This window comes from Protopterus annectens, chromosome 2.part1 (assembly GCF_019279795.1).
Source record: "Protopterus annectens isolate FY-2018-M chromosome 2.part1, PAN1.0, whole genome shotgun sequence".
NCBI classification, from domain to species: domain Eukaryota; kingdom Metazoa; phylum Chordata; order Ceratodontiformes; family Protopteridae; genus Protopterus; species Protopterus annectens.
Genome location: NC_056729.1, coordinates 1,118,172,479 through 1,118,195,356, shown reverse-complemented (window position 1 = coordinate 1,118,195,356; position 22,878 = coordinate 1,118,172,479). Strand labels below are relative to the sequence as shown.

General features: G+C 38.9%; 1 protein-coding gene across 1 annotated transcript in view; it reads left to right on the top strand.

Annotated features, from left to right (window-relative positions):
* LOC122794348 (cytochrome P450 2K1-like) overlaps window positions 1–22,878 on the top strand; it is a 601,970-nt gene that overhangs the window by 425,373 nt on the left and 153,719 nt on the right. The window contains exon 7 of the mRNA XM_044062659.1: window positions 17,921–18,105. Within this exon, the coding sequence (XP_043918594.1) occupies window positions 17,921–18,105 (185 nt within the window). The remainder of the gene's footprint in view (window positions 1–17,920; window positions 18,106–22,878) is intronic.

The window sequence follows — 22,878 nt, the reverse complement described above, 5'->3', positions numbered from 1 at the left end:
TAATTTTTGGGGTTTCCAAAATTAAATTTTACAAGCCTACCTGGATCCATTCAACAATCCCCAGGCCCTTTTTTTGTCCCTTTTGATTTGGAAAATTTCCAAATGTTGGGAATGTAGGAACCCCCAATTAAATATAAAGGTGCCTTCCTTCAAAGTTCACGGGTAAAGGCTTCCTCCTTTGTTGTAATTTTTCTGGGGTCCACCAACGGAGGTTTTGGGCCCATTTGGTGTGCAACGGGGTGCCAAAATCATTTTGGGCTGGAAAGCATTAAAAGGGTCTCACGGGGGATAAGGGTCCAGGCCAGGGCCAAAAGGGAAACCCATTAGTTTTAGAATTTGGGAATCCTGAAATTCCACTGGTGGTTTTATTCAGTGGGGTTTTTGGGGGTTTGGGCAGATTATTAGTCTCTCACCGGGGGAAATCCTTGAAATTTGGAACCCTTCTATATAGAAATTAATGTTTTCCCTTTTGTGGGGAGGTCATTTTTCCCCTTATTTGGCCCAGGCTTGTAAATGTTTGGGTGTATTTCCCAATCCAATTTAAGGAGTTAATCACCAAGTAGATTGGGAAAAAATCCCTAAATTTTTTCAGAACCATTTTCCCTATTTGAAGTGGCCTGTCCTGTTTTTAAAGCATTCCAAATTATGGACGGGTCCCCGGATATCCCCCCCAAACCAAATGTGGGGCCTTAAATGGGAAAATTTTCGGGTGGGGCCGGATTTTGGGGCCACCATGTGAATGGGTAAACCATAGGCGGGGCCTAACCCCCTTTAACCAGGTTTCTTAAAAGGGGGGGTGTTTATTACCCCTGGATATTTTTGGTTTTTCGGGAGGGGCACATTATTATTTTCCTTTTTGTGTTCTAGGGGAAGGTTTAAATTTAAGCCGCCAAAAACACTTGGCAAGGCTTGCCTTTCCCGGGAAGTGGGGTAATCAACCTCTGCCTAGAGGTTTGGGGTCCAATTGTTATGGAAGACAGGTTTTGTTTCCCCTTTTTTTCCCATTTTAAGCCAATTATTGCGAACTTATTTGTTTTGGGGAAAATTCTTATTTTAATAGGGTTCGGTCATAAAACCTGTGGGCACAACAGAGGTTAAGTTCCCTTTTAAAAATGAACCAAGGAAAGTGTGGCCCACTGCTGTACTCAGTCATGGCCTAAGTGTGTGAGCATGCCCAGTTCTGCCTTTCAGTGTTTTGTTGCCTGACATTTGTCTCATTTATTCGAGTGTGTGAGCATGCCCAGTGTGACCTTTCATTATGTTGCTGTCTGAGGCCACTACATTTGTAGATGTGTGTGAGCATGAGCATTATTGACATTTATACTATCTGTGTGATGAACATCAGGTTCTATTCTTACTGCAGGGCTCACCTTTGTGTCATAACTCAATGGGGATTATGCTATGCCTGCATGGTTTCCATGAGATACTTTGCATAGACCTATCAACATTTCTTCATACAGGCTGACCACTGACATATTGTCGTGGTTTAGTGGTTCAGTACTTTGACTGTAATGCACAGTATCCTGGGTTCGAGGCCTGTCACTGCTTTATATTTTCATACTGAGCAGACCTGACTGCTTACAGGCCAGTGGGCAAATATGAGCATGTTGGCTTTTGTTCAGACATGCCCAACTTAGACCATGCTTGTCCAACATTGCTCAACGTTAACCAACATTGCTGAACGTTCGGCAATATTGGTCAGCATTGACCACAGTTGTGCTAGTTAGTGTGCGCAATTTTGTTTACATATACTGATTGGTGGTGAAAGCTGTTTAGCACTGCTTTATATTGCTTAACAGATGGCAATCATGCCTCGGGTGGTGCTGCAGAGCTGCCTACATCGGATGCATATACTACACTCCCTATACGTGTTTGAGGACAGGTAGTGTCATGTTAGGCATCCCTTTTACTCTTTGTGCATGTTGGAGAGAGGTATCATTTCCAGGGTTCCTACTGGGCCAGTGTATGTGCTATGCGTTGCCTCTTTGCCAAGGCCAGGGCATACTGGGCATGCCTCCTTCTGCCTACTGGGGCAGGCTCAGCTTGTTCCTCCTCTGAGTCACGCTCTGCCTGTGATGGCCTTGGCAATGGTGGGGGGATGTTTGGCCCAGGCCTATGCTGGTCCTGCTGCAGCTGTTTTTGCAGCATCATATTATGTAGCATAGCACATACCATGACAATTTGGGTACATGTAGTTGGTGAGTACTGCAAGGCTAAACCAGATGTGTCCAGGCACCGGAACCATGACTTGAGCAGCCCAAATACCCGCTCAATTACATTTTGTGTTTGTGCGTGTGCCTCATTATGGTGTTCCTGTTCAGGAGTGTGTGCATTTCTGATGGGTGTCATCAGCCACGGCTCCAGTGCATAGCCAGCATCCCCCACTAGGTGACCTTGAGGGATGTCCCCATTGGCAAATGTCTGGTACAGCTGTGTCAGATGCCAAATATGGGAATCGTGGTAGCTTCCAGGGCAGCCAGCACACACATTCAGTATTATGCCCTGGGCATCACACACAACCTAGCAGTTGATGGAGGGGAAGCCCTTGTGGTTAAAGCAGACCATACCCTGCTCACCGGCTGGTGCTTTGATGTGTATATGCATGCAGTCGATTGCACCCACTACCTCAGGATATTCTGCTATTTGCTGGAAGTGATGCATATTGCTGGCCAGTACTCATGGGAATTGGGGAAGTATACATGACCACCGACATGTGCTGACATGGCATCCAGGAACTGGTGCAGTACCCTGGATGCTGATGCCTGTGATATCCCCATCATATCACCAGTTGGTCTCTGGAAGGTACCTGTTGCTAATATTCTTAGGCCAACACATACCTTGGTTTCCACTGGGATGGGTTCCCCTCTTTTGGTTCTGTGTGTGAGGCGTGGCCTGCACAGCTCAACAATTTGCTGCATGAGGTCTCTGTCCACTCTATAGCGCTCCACTATCTCCAGCTCATGTAGCCCCTGATAGGTTACCCTGGGCCTGTACACTCTTCTCCATCTCCTCACTGTGGGTTGTCCAGCAGCATTTGCATTGTCACCACCCTCAGCATGTTGCATATGTCGCCTTATAACAGCAATGGCAGCCCCTAACATTTCTTTGTCTCAGTAAAGCTTTTTCAGTTTTCACTTCTATTAGCTTACTGCAGTGTTGCAGTGTCTCCGAGAGAAACATAGTGGAATGTTGTTTGCAGAGTTTAAAGTGCTGGGCTGGGCTGGGCTGGGCTAGTGTACTGCCTGTGTAATTGCCTGATTCTAATTGTTTTCACCTGCTAACTCTGCTGGTACTCCCTGGTTAACTTCCTACTATTTGTTGTGCTTCCTTTTCCCTTTCTGTTTCTTCAGGGGGGCAGCGCCGCGCACACAAGCGCAAACACGCGCACACAAGCTCACACGCGCGCACACATGCTTACACTAACACTTGCTTATTCTTGCTAAAACGTGTGTACACAGGCACAAACGTGCTTACACAACTTTAAACAACCTTGCACATGCTTACTCCGGCTTAGACGCGCGCACACAGGCACACACGCGTGCACACATTCTTATTCAGTTCTACATGCGCATACACATTGCAGGCACTTCTTCAAGAAACTTTGGTGTTATCCACAGCATACACCTTCAATTTCTTGACTTTAGCAGGGATACCTGTTGACACACCTCTTCCAGAGATGGGCAACTGACAGCATACACATGACGCTCTGCTCCAATGAGCTTCACTTCTTTCATACATACCCTCTCGTGATGTCACCTATCTTCTACTCTGATACTCCCCTTATCTTACTCCTACACTCCACTGACTGTGCTCATTTGCTATGTAAACTTGGGATTCACTATCCTTACCCTCATTTGCATAGGATTGCCTACTAATGCTTGGTTACATATCTTAGACTGAACTTCCCCCCTTAGCAACCTCTACTCGGTAGCCATGTTGTCTTCGGACTGCCATTCCATTGCATTAAAATTTAAGAATTGCTATAAAATCCACATTTGTGGATTTTAATTCCTGTTTTTCTGGTTTTTAGAGCGCACCACGTTTGCTTGTCGCTGCGCTCCGCTTAAACATCGGCAATCAGGATAAAAAAAAATATGTATTTTATTTTTAATTTGCATCGATGACCATTGCCAATGGCCGTATTTTTGGCCATTGGCATGCTTCCTCCACTGTAAGCATCCATTTTTTGGGGCTGTCACAGCAACGTTTTGCTATTTGCAGAACCGTACTCAGTTGTCAACTGAGTACATTTCTGCAAATAATACTACTCTTACTAGGACAGGTTCGGGTTTCCCTGATCGCACATTTACCTCATTTGCATAGCTTTCAGCTGCAAATGAGGTAATTTGCATATCCTAGCCCTGTCCGTTTAAGACTCATTTTGGGTGCTCTGTTGCACGCCCCTACCGGCTGTTCCTGGATCACTCGGCAGACATGATCAAGGCATGGAGTCTTACTCTACTCTTAGTCTCCATGCAAGCCTTCGTGAATCCTGCCCTTTGTCTTTCAGCAACTTTGCAAATGGCTTTTGCTAATGATTTTTTTTCAAATAAGCTTTCTTCATGGAGAGTTCAGGACTTTAAATTATATTATTATATTACAGTGTAGAAGAATAGAAAATGGCTGGTGCATTGGGATATATTTTAGAATTCCTGCTACAAATGAACTGTCACTGGCTGAATGTTGTGTCTGATATTCTTGCTGAAAGCTGATACTATGCTCATTTGTTTCATACATTAGGGTTCACTATAGCTGAATTGGTAAACTTTGCACTTCCCAGAAAAGTTACTTAAAGAAATCAGGCAAAAATATATCCTGTATTTCAAAATAAGCCAAATGTAAGAGATGACAGAAAGTTCAGATTCAAACACAAACCAAAGAACAACTAGGAAAACAGATAAGAGATGGGAGGTGACAAGTAGGTATGGTGGCCCACAACAGGGGCGTGTTATGTGTGTCCCACTCATGCTTTCATGGCTTTCCCGTTTATAAGTCTAGTAAAAGGGGAAAGCCATTAAAGCATGAGTGGGACACACACACATAAAATATATCAGAGAAGGAAGATAAAGAACAAGAAATAGGGAAAAGTGAACAAATCTTAGACAGAAAAGTAAATAAAACAATGGAAATGGTCACTACAAGTATGAGCTCCATAGTCATATTGGGCATTCAAGGTCCAACATTCCTGTGACTACAGTCTAGAATTGATGATATCCTGATTTTACACAATTAAAAGAGTGCGACAGAAATGCAAAAAAGAAATGGCATATGACAGAAAAATAATAAGAGAAGTAATACTAAAGAGAAAGTGGGTCACCCACATCAGGGTTAGTTACCGCTTTAACTCCGAGGACCAGTACCTTTAAGTACCGCAGTCATTTGGTAATATGATCCACTGCATAAGATAACATTATTCAATATGGGTCAGCAGTAGTACTACTAGCAAGAAACCCTAAACTGCACTGATGTCCAGTTAGACAAAAATGGTTATGGCTGTTAAAACATGATGTACATGAATTTGATTAGAGACAAATGTCTTAGCCAGGCATGTGAGGGACCATGATGAGACACACAAATTTTTATTTTTTGTAACAGATAAAGTCTATACCAACAATAGAGGTGGAGATGTTAAGAATAGAGTAGAAACTAGGGAACTAGAATGTATTATAAGGCTATGAGCTAACATTGGGGTAGGCCTGAATGACAAAATCAGTATTAAACCCATTCTTCTAAATAGAGATTTAAAGAAATAGTAGGTAGTACCCCCTCCCCCCTCGATCTTTTATACTTTTTTATACTTTTTTATACTTTTTTATATATTTTTACACTTTTATATATATTTATATTTTTATATTGTATGTATTAAGTTACATGATGTAATATGCTGTTTCTATTGTTGAGCTGTTTTTAATTTTAAGCTTTTAAAATTTTTCACACTAGATATAAAAGTTTTTACATTAAGTATATGGCTTTAAGGATTAATTGGGCAGTTGATGGCAATGATAAGCTTGGTATAAATGCTGTGCTTTACTCTTCTTTGATTGTCTGATGAAGTGGCTGGTGCCAATAAAGCTCACCTCTTTTACTAATAAAGCTGTTATTCTACATAGCCGTGGCTGCTACCTCCTGCTTTGTTTTTTACTGTTCATTTTATTGTTGTTGGAGGTAACTCTTGCCAGCACCGTTTGGTTTTTACTGCGGATTCATTTACATTATGAGTGGTGCTGGACATGGCAGAGGGAAATGTCTCTGTTATTGAACTGGATTATGCCCCTGAAAAGGGAAATCGAAGGAATTTTATACAAAGGAACCTGCATGAACTTCTTGAGGTCAAAAACAATCCCTTGCTAGAGGTAGAGCCTCTAGTGCAAGATTGGCAGCAAGAAGAGAACAGTGAGTATGTTGTTGCTGCAATGAGAAAAGACTTGTTTAAAATTGAGAATGATTTATGGAAATTGAAATGGCTTCAGTCACAGAGACTTTATTTTGAAGCCTGTCTGAAGCTTAATATAGTCCCTCGGAGCTTAAGGGTACTGAAAATGCCCACTTATGGAACTATGTACAAAGATTTATTATTAAAGTGGCAGCAGATTAACTTAGAAATCAGTCGCAATTATATGCAGCTACTAATAGATTTCTTTAAGCCAGAAGAACTCCCTATATCATCCAATGTCTGTAAACTGCAAGCAGAACTCTATGAAAAATATCCGCATGCTATTGTCGATTTAAAATTAGACTATGTCTTGGAACTTAATATCTGTTTATGATCAGCAACTGATGGGCTATAAGAAAAAGAAAGTGCAAAGGGACTTACAAAATTTCTCTAGTGGGCGTGTCTTTGCTTGGCCCAAAGAATGTAACAATGTTGTGAATAGCAGTAGCTCTACCCAGCCCATTGAATCTCAATTGGTTCCTAAGCAACCGATTGAGCCTGCCAATTCTCTTGTTAGAGATACACTAGAGAACTCCAATGCTGTAATGTCACTTCCTACCACACCTCCCTCTGATTCCACAAGCAGCAGTGCTATACAGAGGCTTGAGAGAGGAGCTCGCAGCAAATTTGCAGAAAGAAATGTATCTACTAACTTTAACATTAGCCGTATGTCATCAGTTCCATCTGACAGCATGGCTCTTTCTTCACCGTATCCTATACGAATTGCAAATTTTCGGAACCGCTCCACGAGCAGAGGAAGGATGAAACGGAAAGCATCCATAGAAGAGGAACAATCTTTGACACTCAAGAAAATGTGGCAACAATCCAACATCCATTAGTATGGAATATATCATGGCGGATTTTAACTGATTCTGAGATAAGTGTATTGAACAAAGGGAAATCCTTTGTACCGGCAAGTAGAATGGATATGACTGACAATATTATAGAACTTAAAATGTTTACTAGGAATCTTATGCTTAAATCTCAGTTTGATGACAATAATATGAGTAATAGCTGCGTAAACATTTTTAAGAAACCAAGTAGCTATATTCCTGTAAACAATGCTGCTTTTGAGACATTCGAAAAAGCATGTATAAAAGAAATATATAAGATGCATGATAGTGATATTTTTAAGAAATGCTTCAATAATTTAAACAGAGAAGAAAAAGAAGCTTTGGAGGTTTTGTGCAATGATCGTTCCATCGCAGTGAGACCAGCTGATAAAGGTGGTTCTCTAGTGGTGATGGATTATGTTTTTTATAAGGAATCTATGCTGACAATGTTGAATGATGACATCTCTTATCAGAAAGTAGATATTCAACAGGTGCATATAAGCAGCATGTTAATATACAATGTATTATTTGAATGCTTACAGTGTCGAGTTATTAGCCAAGAGCTATTCAAGTACTTCATAGTAGACAAACCTGTTCTACCCATCATACAAGGACTTCCTAAAATACATAAACATCCCAGAGTGCCCCCCATGAGACCCATTGTATCAGGGAGGGGCTGGTGTACTCAACCTTTGTCCATTTTTGTGGAGCACCACCTTAAAACTGTGTTGAAAAAGAATGTATATATATTAACTGATACAAAACAGTTTTTAAAAGATCTGTATGCATTTTGTAAGAGTATAGCTGTGGAGGATAGATGGCTCATGATTACGTTGGATGTGAAATCTCTATTCACAGTCATCCCCAATAGTAAAGGTGTTGAGCTCTTCAAACAGTATTTAATGGAAGACGAAACATATGATGTACAAGTTATTGATTTATTATCACTGTTGATAGAACTGATATTAGAGAACAATATCTTTTTGTTTGAAGGAAATTTATATAGACAAAAGGATGGCGTGGCCATGGGCACTTCATGTGCAAATGGGTATGCAAATATTGTTATGGCTATGTGGGAGAAAGAACTTCTACTGACTGAGATTGGAAGGCATCTGAAGTTCTACAGGAGATTTGTGGATGATCTCTTTATTCTATGGGGAGGTGATGTAGCCTCATTTCTATCATTCTTCCACAAAATAGACAATAGTACCAGCTTCCTTAAGAATGTTATAGGAATAGCCATCTCCATAGACAGAGCATGCACCCGAGACATATATTTAAGAACACTGTAAGAGGCCAAGGACTGAGAACATCAAGACTCACAGCTAATCAAACTAAGTATGAGGAAGAGATCAAGAACTTGAAGGAAAGGTTCATACATAGAGGGTACAGTGAAAAAGAGATACAACAGTCATTAGTGGGTCTATCTGAGGCAAGGGAAGGAACAGGTAAGCCATACTTTTCAGATATGGATACCATCATAGATGGAGGAACTGTTAGTCAGAAACACATGAGAGTGCAAGTATCCTACTCGAGTAACATTAGATCTTTACAGGAAGTATATCGAAAAAACTGGAATATACTATGTGCTGATGATGATGTTAAAAGGCTGGTAGGTGAGACCCTGAGATTTGCTTATAAGAATAAAAAATCTATAAAAAGATTATTATGTGGACCACAACCCATGGAAACAAGAATAGAAAATGCAGTCAGATATGGAACCTTCCCCTGCAATAAATGTAATTACTGCACCTTCGTTGACACTGGACATAGATTTCTACATTCAGATCTAAAGAAGGAGTTTACCTTCAGAATATTAGCTAACTGTGACAGTATGAATATTATATACTTGGCACACTGCACAGTCTGTCCTGCCTTCTACGTTGGAATGACAGCGCGAAGGCTGAGAGACCGGATGAGGGAGCATGTATATGATATCACCAGAGGAATAGAGACAAATGCCTTAGCCAGGCATGTGAGGGACCATGATGAGACACACAAATTTTTATTTTTAGTAATAGATAAAGTCTATACCAACAATAGAGGTGGAGATGTTAGGAATAGAGTAGAAACTAGGGAATTAGAATGAATTATAAGGCTACGAGCTAACATTGGGGTAGGCTTGAATGACAAAATCAATATTAAACCCATTCTTCTAAATAGAGATTTAAAGAAATAGTAGGTAGTACCCCCTCCCCCCTCGACCTTTTATACTTTTTTATACTTTTTTACACTTTTATATATATTTATACTTTTATATTGTATGTATTAAGTTACATGATGTAATATGCTGTTTCTATTGTTGAGCTGTTTTTAATTTTAAGCTTTTAAAATTTTTCACACTAGATATAAAAGTTTTTACACTAAGTATATGGCTTTAAGGATTAATTGGGCAGTTGATGGCAATGATAAGCTTGGTATAAATGCTGTGCTTTACTCTTCTTTGATTGTCTGATGAAGTGGCTGATGCCACAAAAGCGCTCACCTCTTTTACTAATAAAGCTGTTATTCTACATAGCCGTGGCTGCTACCTCCTGCTTTGTTTTTTACTGTTCAGATTATGTATAACATTTGGGAATGAAGTCTTTTAACAGTTATCTAATAACAGTTCCAGTCCCTGCATACTTCTTGGGCCAGATATTTTTCAGAAAAGGATCTTAGAATCAATAGTGACCCTTTCGGTTTAGCATGGGAGACTGTTCAAAAATGCCAGAAAAGCTGCTGTACACAAACATGAACATGCAAAGTGAAAAACATTTATATATATGTATACATATATATACATATATATATATATATATATATATATATATATATATATATATATACCTCTGCTAAAACACATTATAATACAATATTGTTAAATATCTACAGTCAGTCAAAAAGAAGCAACAAAAAACACTGCAAAACTGCTGTGTTTCCACATATTGCTTCCTACTATAACTATCCGGCATGAACTGTGAGGAAAGTAGATGATTCATGGAACAAGACTTTTGGCTACTGTGGTTTAATTAATCAAAACTAAACTACTCATCTTCCAACCCACCAAACATACTCAAAACAACTCTTACCTTAACATCACAGCAAAAGACAACACCACTATATACCCAACTGAACACGCCAAATTGCTAGGAGTGGAAATAGACAATAAACTAAAATTTGACATTCATATATCCATGACCATAAAAAAGTCCACAAAAAACTAAGAGCGTTATACAGAAATAAGCAACTTCTCACCAAAGCAGCAAAGATTCCAATAGCAAATTCCCACCTTATCTCCACCCTACTTTATGCCTGTCCAATATATACCAACTTAAGGCAATGGGATCTAAACAAGCTAGAGATCTGCTACAACAAAATCGCCAAATTCTCACCTCCTTCAGTGATGTCAACTATCACTCGCCCACAAACTAGTAAACCATCCACTAAATGTTCCATCCCTCCAGAATCTACTCCAACCCTATCGCACCACCAGACCACTAAGATCCAGCAACAAAAATCACTTGCAAATCACTAAAGCCAATAACTCTGCTGGTGAAGCACTATTCTCTTGCGCCATAGCCAAATTATGGAATTCCCTCCCACCCACAACTACCTCCGTACCATCATGCACCCACTTCAAAACTTTACTAAAAGCGCGCCTAAAAACATGCTGGCTATGCCCTTGCAACTCCAACCCTAATATCACCCACCTCATCCAACCACTACCTTTCTTTCCACCCCACTAACTACCTTGATTATAGCAAGCTCAGATGCTCATAAGCCTAGTACTTATTATACAAGAGGAACTTCTTATTGTAACATTTATTAATGTCTGTTATGTACTTCACAGATAAAGATTCTAGTTGTCTACTGATGTACTATGTTCTTCATCTGTAAATATGTTTGTAATTAATTGCTATGTTAAATTGTTAATCACTATGTAATCCAATGTAACTACTGTCTGTTTATTTTAACTGTGGAGCTTTTCTCCCCGGGCCTCTGCTGAAAATGGACCTACGTCCAGTCGGACACTCCCGGTCAACAAATGTAAATAAATAATTAATTAATTGATTAATTAATTAATCCATTAATTAGTTAATTAATTAATTTGCCTGCTTGTTTGTTTGTTGTCTTTTGTTTACCGAAAAGTCCTATTTTCAGCTGAGATCTGGGGGGAAAAGCTCCACATACAATACATGTTTAATTTTTATTATTGTTCATCATAAACATTTTAAGCATTTCTTTGCAGGTCATATTGAGACAAATAGTAAAAACATTTATCATATACTTTATGAAGTCAAAGACATGTTAACATGTAATCGCTGGAGATACAAGAGCAGTGGTAATGCACATAGTTTCGGTATAGGTATATTGATGTTAATGATCTCATAGTGGAGAGGTTGAGATAACAGTAGATAAGATGATGAAATGGGTAAGAAGTGAGTATTTTTAGGAGAGGATTAAGGATACAGGTTAGTTGGAGGAGCAGTAATAGGGATGAAAGAGACAGGGATAAGAGAGGTGAAAGAGTCAAGGTGATTGATAGAGAGAACATGAGCATAGACATGAGGAAGTTAGCTATTTTAGGTTGTGTTTGAAATTTGTGGTAATGTCTTGTTTTAGGGTGGGTTGGATGGAGTTCCAATGCTTAGCAACACCGGTTGAGTAAAGTGAGTTGCCTGCACTGTTATGAGACTTGGAGATATTTGCTCTGTGAGTGTGAAGATTCCTAGGTGGGAAGTAGTGTTTGATGATATTTTGTAGTGATGGGCAGGTGTCAGGTTTGTGTATTATTTTGTTGGCACTAAACAGTTTGGAGTGGTTAAGGTAAGTAGCCAGTGTAAGTGTTTTAGTGCTAGGCAGTGGTGTGAACAGTTTGGTAAGTTGGATGTAAACATAGCTGTTTTATAGAAGCAAGCCTCTAGTTTATTTTTTAAGGTAGAGTGAAGGCCAGTCAGGATGGGTACTGCCACATTATCATTTAATTAATATCCTGGAGATGTGGAGGAGAAACTGGAGAATGCATGTGCATGCAGAAGGTGTATGGAGAGGAAATATTTGTCAGTGTATGCCATATGTCATCATATAGCATGTTGTCCTCACTGTATACTTTATTGTGAGCCAGAAGCAAATTCTCTTTTGGAAGTTCCTTGACATTAAACAATATTTGCCCTCTTCACAGTAATTCATTACTATGTCACTTGTATTTGTCTTACATAGATTTTGTTTGCTCCAATAATGTAAGAAGCAATTGTATCTATGTCTGTTTCTGATGTTCATGTAAAAGACTTAATGGTGTAAAATCTAGACTTCCTATATTTTACCCCCATACTTTTCTACATATCATGCTATTAGGTTTTGAGATCATTAGATTTATAATTCTTTTACCCATGAAAAATTTGCTTTTCTTTCTATGTAACAGGTTTTGCATAATACACATTACACATATAATAATACAGTCGATAATGAACTTTGCCAAAGGCTATATTCAATATATGACAGAAACAAATGAAACCTAAGAGTTAAAGGCAAAAGTAATGTATTTAAATATTAGACATGAAAACTCACCTTTCACATCTAATATAAATAGGAAAACAGTTTATTAGCTATATTAACAAGATGTTCCTTATCTAGAAAAGCAATAAGGCCTCTTCAAATAGGAGCATAGGCCCTTGTATCAGAGGTGGTCATTGAGTCTATGTGGCACAAAAAATAAACATTTAAATTTCTTCCTTTAAGACATTAAAGGGCTATTTCACATATAAAATCCAAAATCAGCATGTTTCATGACAGGATAGCTTGGAAGTTTTGAAAATGCCATGTAAAACTATACACAATAGTCTGCACAACATTGTATTTGTATTGATGACCTTCTACTGCCAATGTCTCTCTCTTTTAACTAACCTTCTTAATCATCACTATCTGACCAAACTATTGTTGCTCCTACTAACAGATGTCAACTGATCTTTTCTTGTATCGCCTACATTGCCCTCACCTAAATGTGTCTTCAACCTTTTTTACTCAAAATCACACTATGCCTGATGAGTATTCTGACATAAATGATAATAAAATTCTTAGCTTGCTTAAACTAATATTCTCTTCCAGTTATTTGATGCACAATGTTAAAATGCTACTATAATTTAATAACTATTTGATGCACTGCATTATACTACTATTTTAATTAATGTCTGCTCCCTTATTTGTCTTTTTATATTCTCGTGCAATATCTTTGTAAAATGTTCTGCTAATGTGGATTGTTCTTTGGGTTTGGAGCTTTTCTCCCCAAGCCTATGCTGAAAAGGGGTTATGTAATGCCAAGTTGGACTTTCACAAAACAAATGTAAATAAATAAATAGTGAATAATGCATACATTCCTAAAGATATTTTTAATAATGCTTTCTCACATGGTCATATACCATTTCAGAAGAAAGCTTACTGAGAGTCCTAAAAATAAAAGGTGTACAAAAAGCTGTAACTCGTTGATTTTTACTAGTGTTTTAGAGAAGATGTTTCAAAATTGACTATTGGAAATGCTTGCAGAAAGTAACTTTCATATACATTTTATGAATCTGAATTCTTAGTTTCAATGGAGAGATGTTTTGCCTAATATCCTTGGTGGACTTTGAGTCAGGGAACGTGGCACTCAGTATGATTATGCTAGTAGCCGTTAGTTTCCTATAGCTAATGAAGGTCATTGACAGCATCCCATATATGAGCATGGCACAAAGTCTACATAAATAAAGACAAACCTGTATGTTATGTAAGTGGTAGGACAATGGCTAGTAGCATCCGGATGGTTCCTTTAGGATCCTTAACATGGCACTTTCTTTTTATACGCCTGTATACTAAAAAGGTAACTATGGAAAGTAGAACACGGGTTTTACATATAGGAATAATGAAACAAACCTAGGTCCAACAAACACCTGAAACACCATAATTCAAGGAAAACATACAACTAAGCAAAAAACAGGAAAAGGCCAAAGGTGGAATCAAGAGGAAATAAGAGGGGGTCTACACAACAGCACCCCTTCAGATAATCAGTGCTTCATATCATTTATAATGTCTGAGACTTTGTTCTGTGGTGTGACAGCAGACACCACCTATCCTTCCAGAGCACAATCATCTTTGTACAAACTGAGGCAAAATCTCATGTTTGCTTCTATAAATCTGTTGGTGATGGCAGCATGAGTACTACTATAAGCAGTTTTGCTAACATTACGAATACTGAAGATGCATTAAACTCCGTATCCCAATGATGTCAGTTTATGAGCACTGACTTTAATTATTATTGTCAACTTTGGCAAGGCTCAGCATGACAACATTTAATTACATGGCAGCACAATCTAAAAGGTACAGTTAGTAAAAGATGTAGCTGCTTGTTTAGACAATAAACAACTTTTTAAATTAAACTTTCAAGCACTAAAAGGGAAGCATCTTGGTAGAGAATCATATTTGTACTGTGGTAAGACATATATATTTTAATTAACTTTAATGGGCTCAAAAGTGACACTTGCATCTAGTGGTTTACCATAATATAACTGCACAAATAAATAGGACAGATCTGTTACAAAGCATGTATAAATATTCTGAAATAAATTTTCATTCTTTATAAGATCAAGCACATCTCTAAGTGACTTTAAATCCTCATCAGATAACTGCATAGTTGATTGGTTTCTTTTAAATAAGGGCCCTGCATTATGATACAGGAAGCAGTGTAAGAGAACTACAAACGCATTACCAAACCTCTATATGGATAAGTGATTTATGTTGCATTCCTTTCGGTTACACTTCTACATCTCTTTGCGATACTGAGGTCATAACATAAAAGCTCAGTAATATTTATTTGTTCAGTTTAATGTCTAATACTCAAGAGCTTGTACCACATGTATACAAGCTTGTAAACAGTATGCACAAATTTAGAATTAAAAAAATGTTATTTCATTTTTGCAGGGGTAAACACTCCATGTATCCTCATGTGTACAGTAAGCATCACATCCTTCTCACTCTGTCACCACAACCCAGAGAAGGCATGATCCCTCACAGGCAGTATACAGCATGCCTCTTTCCATGAGCTGCAAAGCTGGACCACTCAGCTGTATAGCACATATATGAACAGCATCTCGCTTAACTGCATCACAATGAAAAGTCTATGAGCAGTTGGAGACTCAAGCTGTTTTACTCAAGCAAGCTTGAGTTCAAGCGATACAAGCAATTTTGGCTAAGCCTTTGCATGTTTCTGTAGATAGTACATTGAATAGACAGTTAACAGCAGTATGAAGCATTTTGTACAATTCAGACAGTATGTTCTACACACTGGTCTTTTAGCACTGTAATGTAATACCATACCTGGCTGTCTCATGTACTGTCAGACACAAATCAGCAAAGTAAAGAAAATTTTACACAGACATGAAAGTTAAGCTGATGCAAACCATAACAGTAAATGTACAAGTGGGCCTCACTGGCTCAGTGTTTTCGCATTCCATCCCTTATCTCTTAACTTTCATCTGGTTAGCACACCAGATACCGGGTGATTTATCTGATAGTGTAGGAATATGATACAGCTGAGGGCTTAAAAAGTCTGTGAAAGAATTAAAAAAAATGCTTGCAAAATACTGGTTCGTATGCATAATTAAATAAATGCAAACACATATACACAATCGTGTATATTCACATGTCTGCAGGCATACATGATGTTCTTAGGTAAAGTTACTTTCACATATTCCTTCATTTCTGATATAACTACATTATCTACATTGTTCACCCCAGCAGACATTAGATTGTGTGGCCTTACCCTGCTTAACATCTGCAGCAAAACTATTCTTTTTTTGAAATTAGTTTTTGTACACACACACACACACACACACACACACACACACACACACACACACACACACACACACACACACACACCTGTGAAAAGAACGTATGGGGGAGGGTGAGTTGCTTATGTGACAATTAATAAGGGCACATTCCCTTTCTGGGGAAGGGAGTTAATCCTCACTCTAGTGACCCCCCCCCCGGAAGACTGGATGGCAATGGACTGACCATTTTAAACTGATATTTAGAAAAACCCTTTTTCTGTGCCTCACCAGGTAAGAAGGCATACAGTCAAACAAGTATCTTAGGATTTTACACACATATACTCACACTTTACGGGGAGGGGTTCAATGTAATCATGCTGTACTACACACACACACACACACACACACACACATACACTCATAAGGGGTAGTCAGATATACTGTATAGCAAAAATGCCATCATCCTGTACAATGGCTTTGCTGACCTTTTATGTAAGACCATCTCTAACACAAAAATAGTGGGTACCACCATGTTTAATATGTTATGTCTCCAGAGTTTTCTTTTGTCACTGAGGGAATAAAAACTATGTATAAAAAAAGTTATATATAACAGACATAAAATAATTTTTGTAAGGAAGGGAAGAGTGAGGTTGCATAGTCTCTTTAACTTACCAAGTAGGCTGTGGTATAAGCAATCTAGATGGGCCAAGCAATCCTTGTTTGCCAGTAATATCCACCTTATGATGTTTAGGATCCATGTAAAGCACTGTGAATGAGCTCTTCAGTATGTAATCATATACAGTAGCAGCGATTAGGACCATAATTCCAGTTTTCGGCATTTACAAGGGATACTGACAAAAGCAATAATGTACCATACAGATAATGTTAATTTCTACCATTCTAGTTCACATTCAAAATTTAACAGCTAGTATCTATTGAATATCAAGTCAAAATGACTAATGCTGTATTCAACAGACTACAGCAGAGAGGGGGAGAAAAACTAAAAAGAAAATGTTTTATGAGTTCATAGAGAAGAATAAATTACAGGTGTAAACCTTCAAGAAAAAAGTGTGTTTAGGGCATGGGGGTACATGATGACATCATTGTACAATAAATTAAATATAACAAGACTGTATGTGGAGAATGTATTTGTCAACTACAGTCAACAATGTACAGCTATAGTTAACATTGTGCTACCTGTACGGCTAGTATTGATGGCTGAGTGGTTAGACACAAACCTGCGTCAGGATTATCATGTATGAATCTGCTTGATTTGGTAGGTGAACATTATTGTTTGAAAATGGCAGTAAGAACTTTTAAATTTGTCTGCTTTAAGGTATATAGAGTTAGGTGCCTGATGGTCCCTGTGATCACTTACTGTGTATGTCCCTATGGAAAAGCAGCAGACAGGCAATAGCACCTGTTTTTTTGGAGCAGCATAATTAAAACAAAGCCTAAAACACTATAGGTGTAAATTATGAAATCATGAAGCAGAACAGATTGCCTAGAATATTAACTAATGCTTATATTTCAGTGTTTCTTTGAAAACAGAAAAATAGAGCAGATACAGAGTAGGAGAGAGCTGAGGAAATATTAATGGGAAACAGTATCAGCATCTATTGACATCTACTAGGAAAGGACACGTTCTCAAAATAACAAGAGCATCAAAAATTGCAAAAATCCTTATTTCCATGAGCTTAACACCTCACTGTAAATACTTATCCACATTGTGTCCAAGTATATTGAGGGTTATATGAACTCGTATCTCTAAATTTTTTTTATTAATCAAAGGTCATTGGCATCTGTTCTGCACAAAAAGGTAATCAATAGGTTAGACATCTCTAGATTTCAAACATATCTTGCTCTTGCAGAAAAAGTACAGGAGGAGATTGACAGTGTCCTTGGTTCAGCACATCCCCGAGCGGAACATCGGAAGCACATGCCATTCACTGATGCTGTAATCCATGAAACACAAAGATTAGCAAATATCCTACCAATGGATCTACCACACGAGACCACAGCGAATGTTTATCTTAGAGGATATTTTATTCCAAAGGTAGGTGCAGGAGATTTGTGAATCTAATATAAGTGAGCATCTGTTGACTAATGTTTAAGTTCTTAGATATAGGAGTACCAGGTCTTCTCTGCAGAAGTAATTGACCAAGTGAATCATTTAAACTCCCAGTAAGGCATTTACATTTTTATATAGGAGTTACATGTACCTGATATTAGCATTTTTTCTAACAAACCTGCTATTATCTGTAATCAAAATATTATCTGCATTTTTTTTCAGAAATATGAGCGATTGACAAAGATATTTTGAATGCACAGTATAGCTTGTATTTATATTTACTGCTACCAAAATGCACCTGGGTGTTTCTTTTACTATAATATGAGTATTTTTACAAATGAAAAGCTTGAGTTTTTGTAAAACAAGTTACTATGGTTAAAGCTGCATACCATGGTTATGTAAATATGTTTTATATGTCATTAATGAAGGTGCATGTTAGATTATCAGGTAGATAATTAAGCAAAAAGTCACCCTTGAGTATAAATTATGTAGCATTTACCTGGGACTGACACTTTTTGCCCCAAGAGCAAATCCTTAAGGCATAAGTACGTAAATCATTCACTACTTCGACCCAAGCAAGATACATTGGTATTAGGCAAAAAGTATTTTGCAGTCAATTTTAAATGCATTTTAAATATACTTGCTCTATAGCAGCACTTTATTTTATTATGTGCATCAGTGAGGAAAGCAATTTGTGTCTGTAAGAAGCAGGGCTGCAGTTTATAAGAAACATAATAGGGAAGTTCCTGCCTATGCATCATATGGTTGGAGTATACCAGAAACCTGCTGCCCCTTGTTTTTTGAAATATGTATATTTAAACTTGGCTCTTGAGAAACAAATAGAAACACTGTGCAGCAATATTGACCATACTATGATCAGCAGAATTTTAAATGCCCTAAACATTTGAAAACAAGATTAATCCAAATGGGCTGACCAGATAAAACAAAGCCCCTTCTATCTTGACAGTCCCACTGCTTATGTGAAATTAATTCCAGGTTCTATGCACATATAAATATATGCAAAATGCACCTGCTCCCGCAGAATTAAATAGAATACAAAATTCAAAAATAAGCCCCTTTTGTGGAACCTAATATAAATATACCCTATAGCAAAAGGAAAACAAAAAATGTTGCATGCAAAAATAAATGCAACTATCAAGAAGCCAAAAACATTGTCACCAAACTAAATGAGGAACGACAAATCCTAATCAAATCAACCAAATTCAGATGTTAGGCAAAATAGCCATTTAAGCAAAATAGAACCACAAAGCTTCATTCATTAACTGTAGAAATCTCACAATCATTGCCCAGCACTGGGCAGAGCTAATAGGTTCATAGGTTGGTACTAGGCTATCGGCCCTAGGGCCTATACAAGCCTAGCCCAACAATTCCCCGGATATTTCTTCCCACAGTATTTACTTCCCTGGACCCCTGTCTATCAGGGTGACTGATGTGAACCCCGGGGTGAATTTCCTATCTCCCATCCAATCATCAGAGTTCCTTTTGAAAAGGGCCAAGGAGGTACTCTGCTTGACATGTATGGGCAGTCTATTCCAGAGTATGGGGAGTCTCTGGGTCAGGAACCTATCCCTCCAGCATGTTTTGTTCATTGTGATGGCAAGGTTTAGATCCCTGGAGCATGTGGCTGTGAGGGATTGGGATTTCTTTAAGTGGAGCATGTCCAACAGCTCAGGGTTTGACATGGCCTTGTACGTTAAGCAGAGATCGCCTCTGAGTAGACGATATGCCACAGAGTTTTGGAGTTTTTTTAGATGGTTAGCATAGGGCATCTGCTTTAGGCCTGTGATTCTTTTAGGGAGGTATTTCTACAGCCTTTTCAGCTGTTACAGATGTTTTGTGAGGTACATACCAAATGGGGCATTGTACTCTATAATGGGTCTAATGAGGGATGAGTACAATGGGTCAATTGCCTCTTTTATTCTGTATGAAAAGCCCTTAGTGATGAGATATGCCACAAAGAAGGATTTCCTGACTGCTGTGGCAATGTGGTTATCGAAGGTGAGACCACTGTCCACGTGTGTCCCTAAGTCTCTCATCACACTTTCGGTGTTTAGTGTACTGCCACCTGTGTGTTAATTCATGGGTACATGTTTTTTCCCAAAGGTGATAACTATACATTTCTTGGCATTAAGCTAGAGCCCATGGCTCTGGCACCATGCATCTGTTTCTGTAAGGCCCTTTTGTATAATATCCACATCATTTGGGGATTCAGTAATGGCTCCCAGTTTGCAGTCATCTGCAAACTTTGTTAGTCAGAGTCACTTAGTATTGGCCTGTACACCAGAGAAGTAGATGCCAAACAAGAGCGGTCCCAGGACTGAACCCTGAGGTACTCCACTTGTCACTTGCCTGGAGCTGGATTTGGAGTTGACAAAATTCAAAAATAAGCCCCTTTTGTGGAACCTAATATAAATATACCCTATAGTAAAAGGAAAACAAAAAGCGTTGCATGCAAAAATAAATGCAACTATCAAGAAGCCAAAAACATTGTCACCAAACTAAATGAGGAACGACAAATCCTAATCAAATCAACCAAATTCAGATGTTAGGCAAAATAGCCATTTAAGCAAAATATAACCACAAAGCCTTCATTCATTAACTGTAGAAATCTCACAATCATTGCCCAGCACTGGGCAGAGCTAATAAGTTCATAGGTTGGTACTAGGCTATCGGCCCTAGGGCCTATACAAGCTTAGCCCAACAATTCCCCGGATATTTCTTCCCACAGTATTTACTTCCCTGGACCCCTGTCTATCAGGGTGACTGATGTGAACCCCGGGGTGAATTTCCTATCTCCCATCCAATCATCAGGGTTCCTTTTGAAAAGGGCCAAGGAGGTACTCTGCTTGACATGTATGGGCAGTCTATTCCAGAGTATGGGGAGTCTCTGGGTCAGGAACCTATCCCTCCAGCATGTTTTGTTCATTGTGATGGCAAGGTTTAGATCCCTGGAGCATGTGGCTGTGAGGGATTGGGATTTCTTTAAGTGGAGCATGTCCAACAGCTCAGGGTTTGACATGGCCTTGTATGTTAAGCAGAGATCGCCTCTGAGTAGACGATATGCCACAGAGTATAGCTGGAGTTTGTTTAGACGGTTAGCATAGGGCATCTGCTTTAGGCCCGTGATTCTTTTAGGGAGGTATTTCTGCAGCCTTTTCAGCTGTTACAGATGTTTTGTGAGGTACATACCAAACGGGGCATTGTACTCTATAATGGGTCTAATGAGGGATGAGTACAATGGGTCAATTATCTCTTTTATTCTGGATGAAAAGCCCTTAGTGATGAGATGTGCCACAGAGAAGGATTTCCTGACTGGTGTGGCAATGTGGTTATCGAAGGTGAGACCACTGTCCATGTGTGTCCCTAAGACTCTCATCACACTTTCGGTGTTTAGTGTACTGCCATCTATGTGTTAATTCATGGGTACATGTTTTTTCCCAAAGGCGATAACTATACATTTCTTGGCATTAAGCTTGAGCCCATGGCTCTGGCACCAAGCATCTGTTTCTGTAAGGCCCTTTTGTATAATATCCACATCATTTGGGGATTCAGTAATGGTTCCCAGTTTGCAGTCATCTGCAAACTTTGTTAGTCAGAGTCACTTAGTATTGGCCTGTACACCAGAGAAGTAGATGCCAAACAAGAGCGGTCCCAGGACTGAACCCTGAGGTACTCCACTTGTCACTTGTCTGGAGCTGGATTTGGAGTTGACTACTTTTACAGTCTGGGTTCTATCAGTAAGCCAGTTGGCAATCCATTGAGTGATGTAGGGATTTATGCCCAGCTCAGAAAGTTTATCTATGACTCCAGAGTGGGGGATGGTGTCGAAGGCCTTGGCGAGGTCCAGGTAGGCTGTGTGGACTGCCTTGCCCTCATCCACAGCTCTGGAGACTGAATTGAAGAAGTCAATCAGGTTCAGGAGACAAGATCGGCCCTTCATGAAACCAAACTGGTTGATTTCTTTGAAAAAGTTGCTGATGTAGTGCATGAAGGCAAATCAATGCATACTGCCTATTTGGACCTTGCAAACATATTTGACACCATCCCACACTCCGGTATCACAGATGAACTCTCCCATTAAAATGTTATCTCCAATGTAACTTGATGAATAGCTTGATGGACAGCAAATTGGTTTATAAACAGAACACAGGAAGTAAGGGCAGATGTCTCTACCATCTCCAAAAGACCGGTTACTAGTGGAGTGCCCAGGGATCATTTCTTTAGCCACTTCTCTTTGTCTTTTACATCTTGGAGAGCAATGCTAATATTAAGTGGCTGTGTCTGACCAAGTCAGCACATAACTTCAAACTTGGTGTAATGATAAACTCAGCAGAGGACACTATGATGCCAAAGGTAGGCCTGTCCTAAAGAAATAGTTGGTGCCAAAACCATGGACTGCAACTAAATATCAGGAAGTTTGTAATTGTATCCATCAGCAAGCATGGCTTCCTTTGTAACTATCACATTGACCACCCCCCTTGAGAACTGATCTGTAGTTAGAAGTCTGTGAACCTATGTTGATAATAAACTGTCTTGCTTGTCCACAGGGTTTGCTGTGACTACCCTATGCAAGAATGGCTCATCTAAAGACACATGTAATTATGGACCCATCAGCCTCACCAACCTTTCATGCAAAGCCATGGAAAATATCATTGCTAAACTTATTTATGCAGACATAGGTAACTTAACTGATCCAGATCTCAATGGTTTTGTGAAGGGAAGGTCCTGTCTAATGAA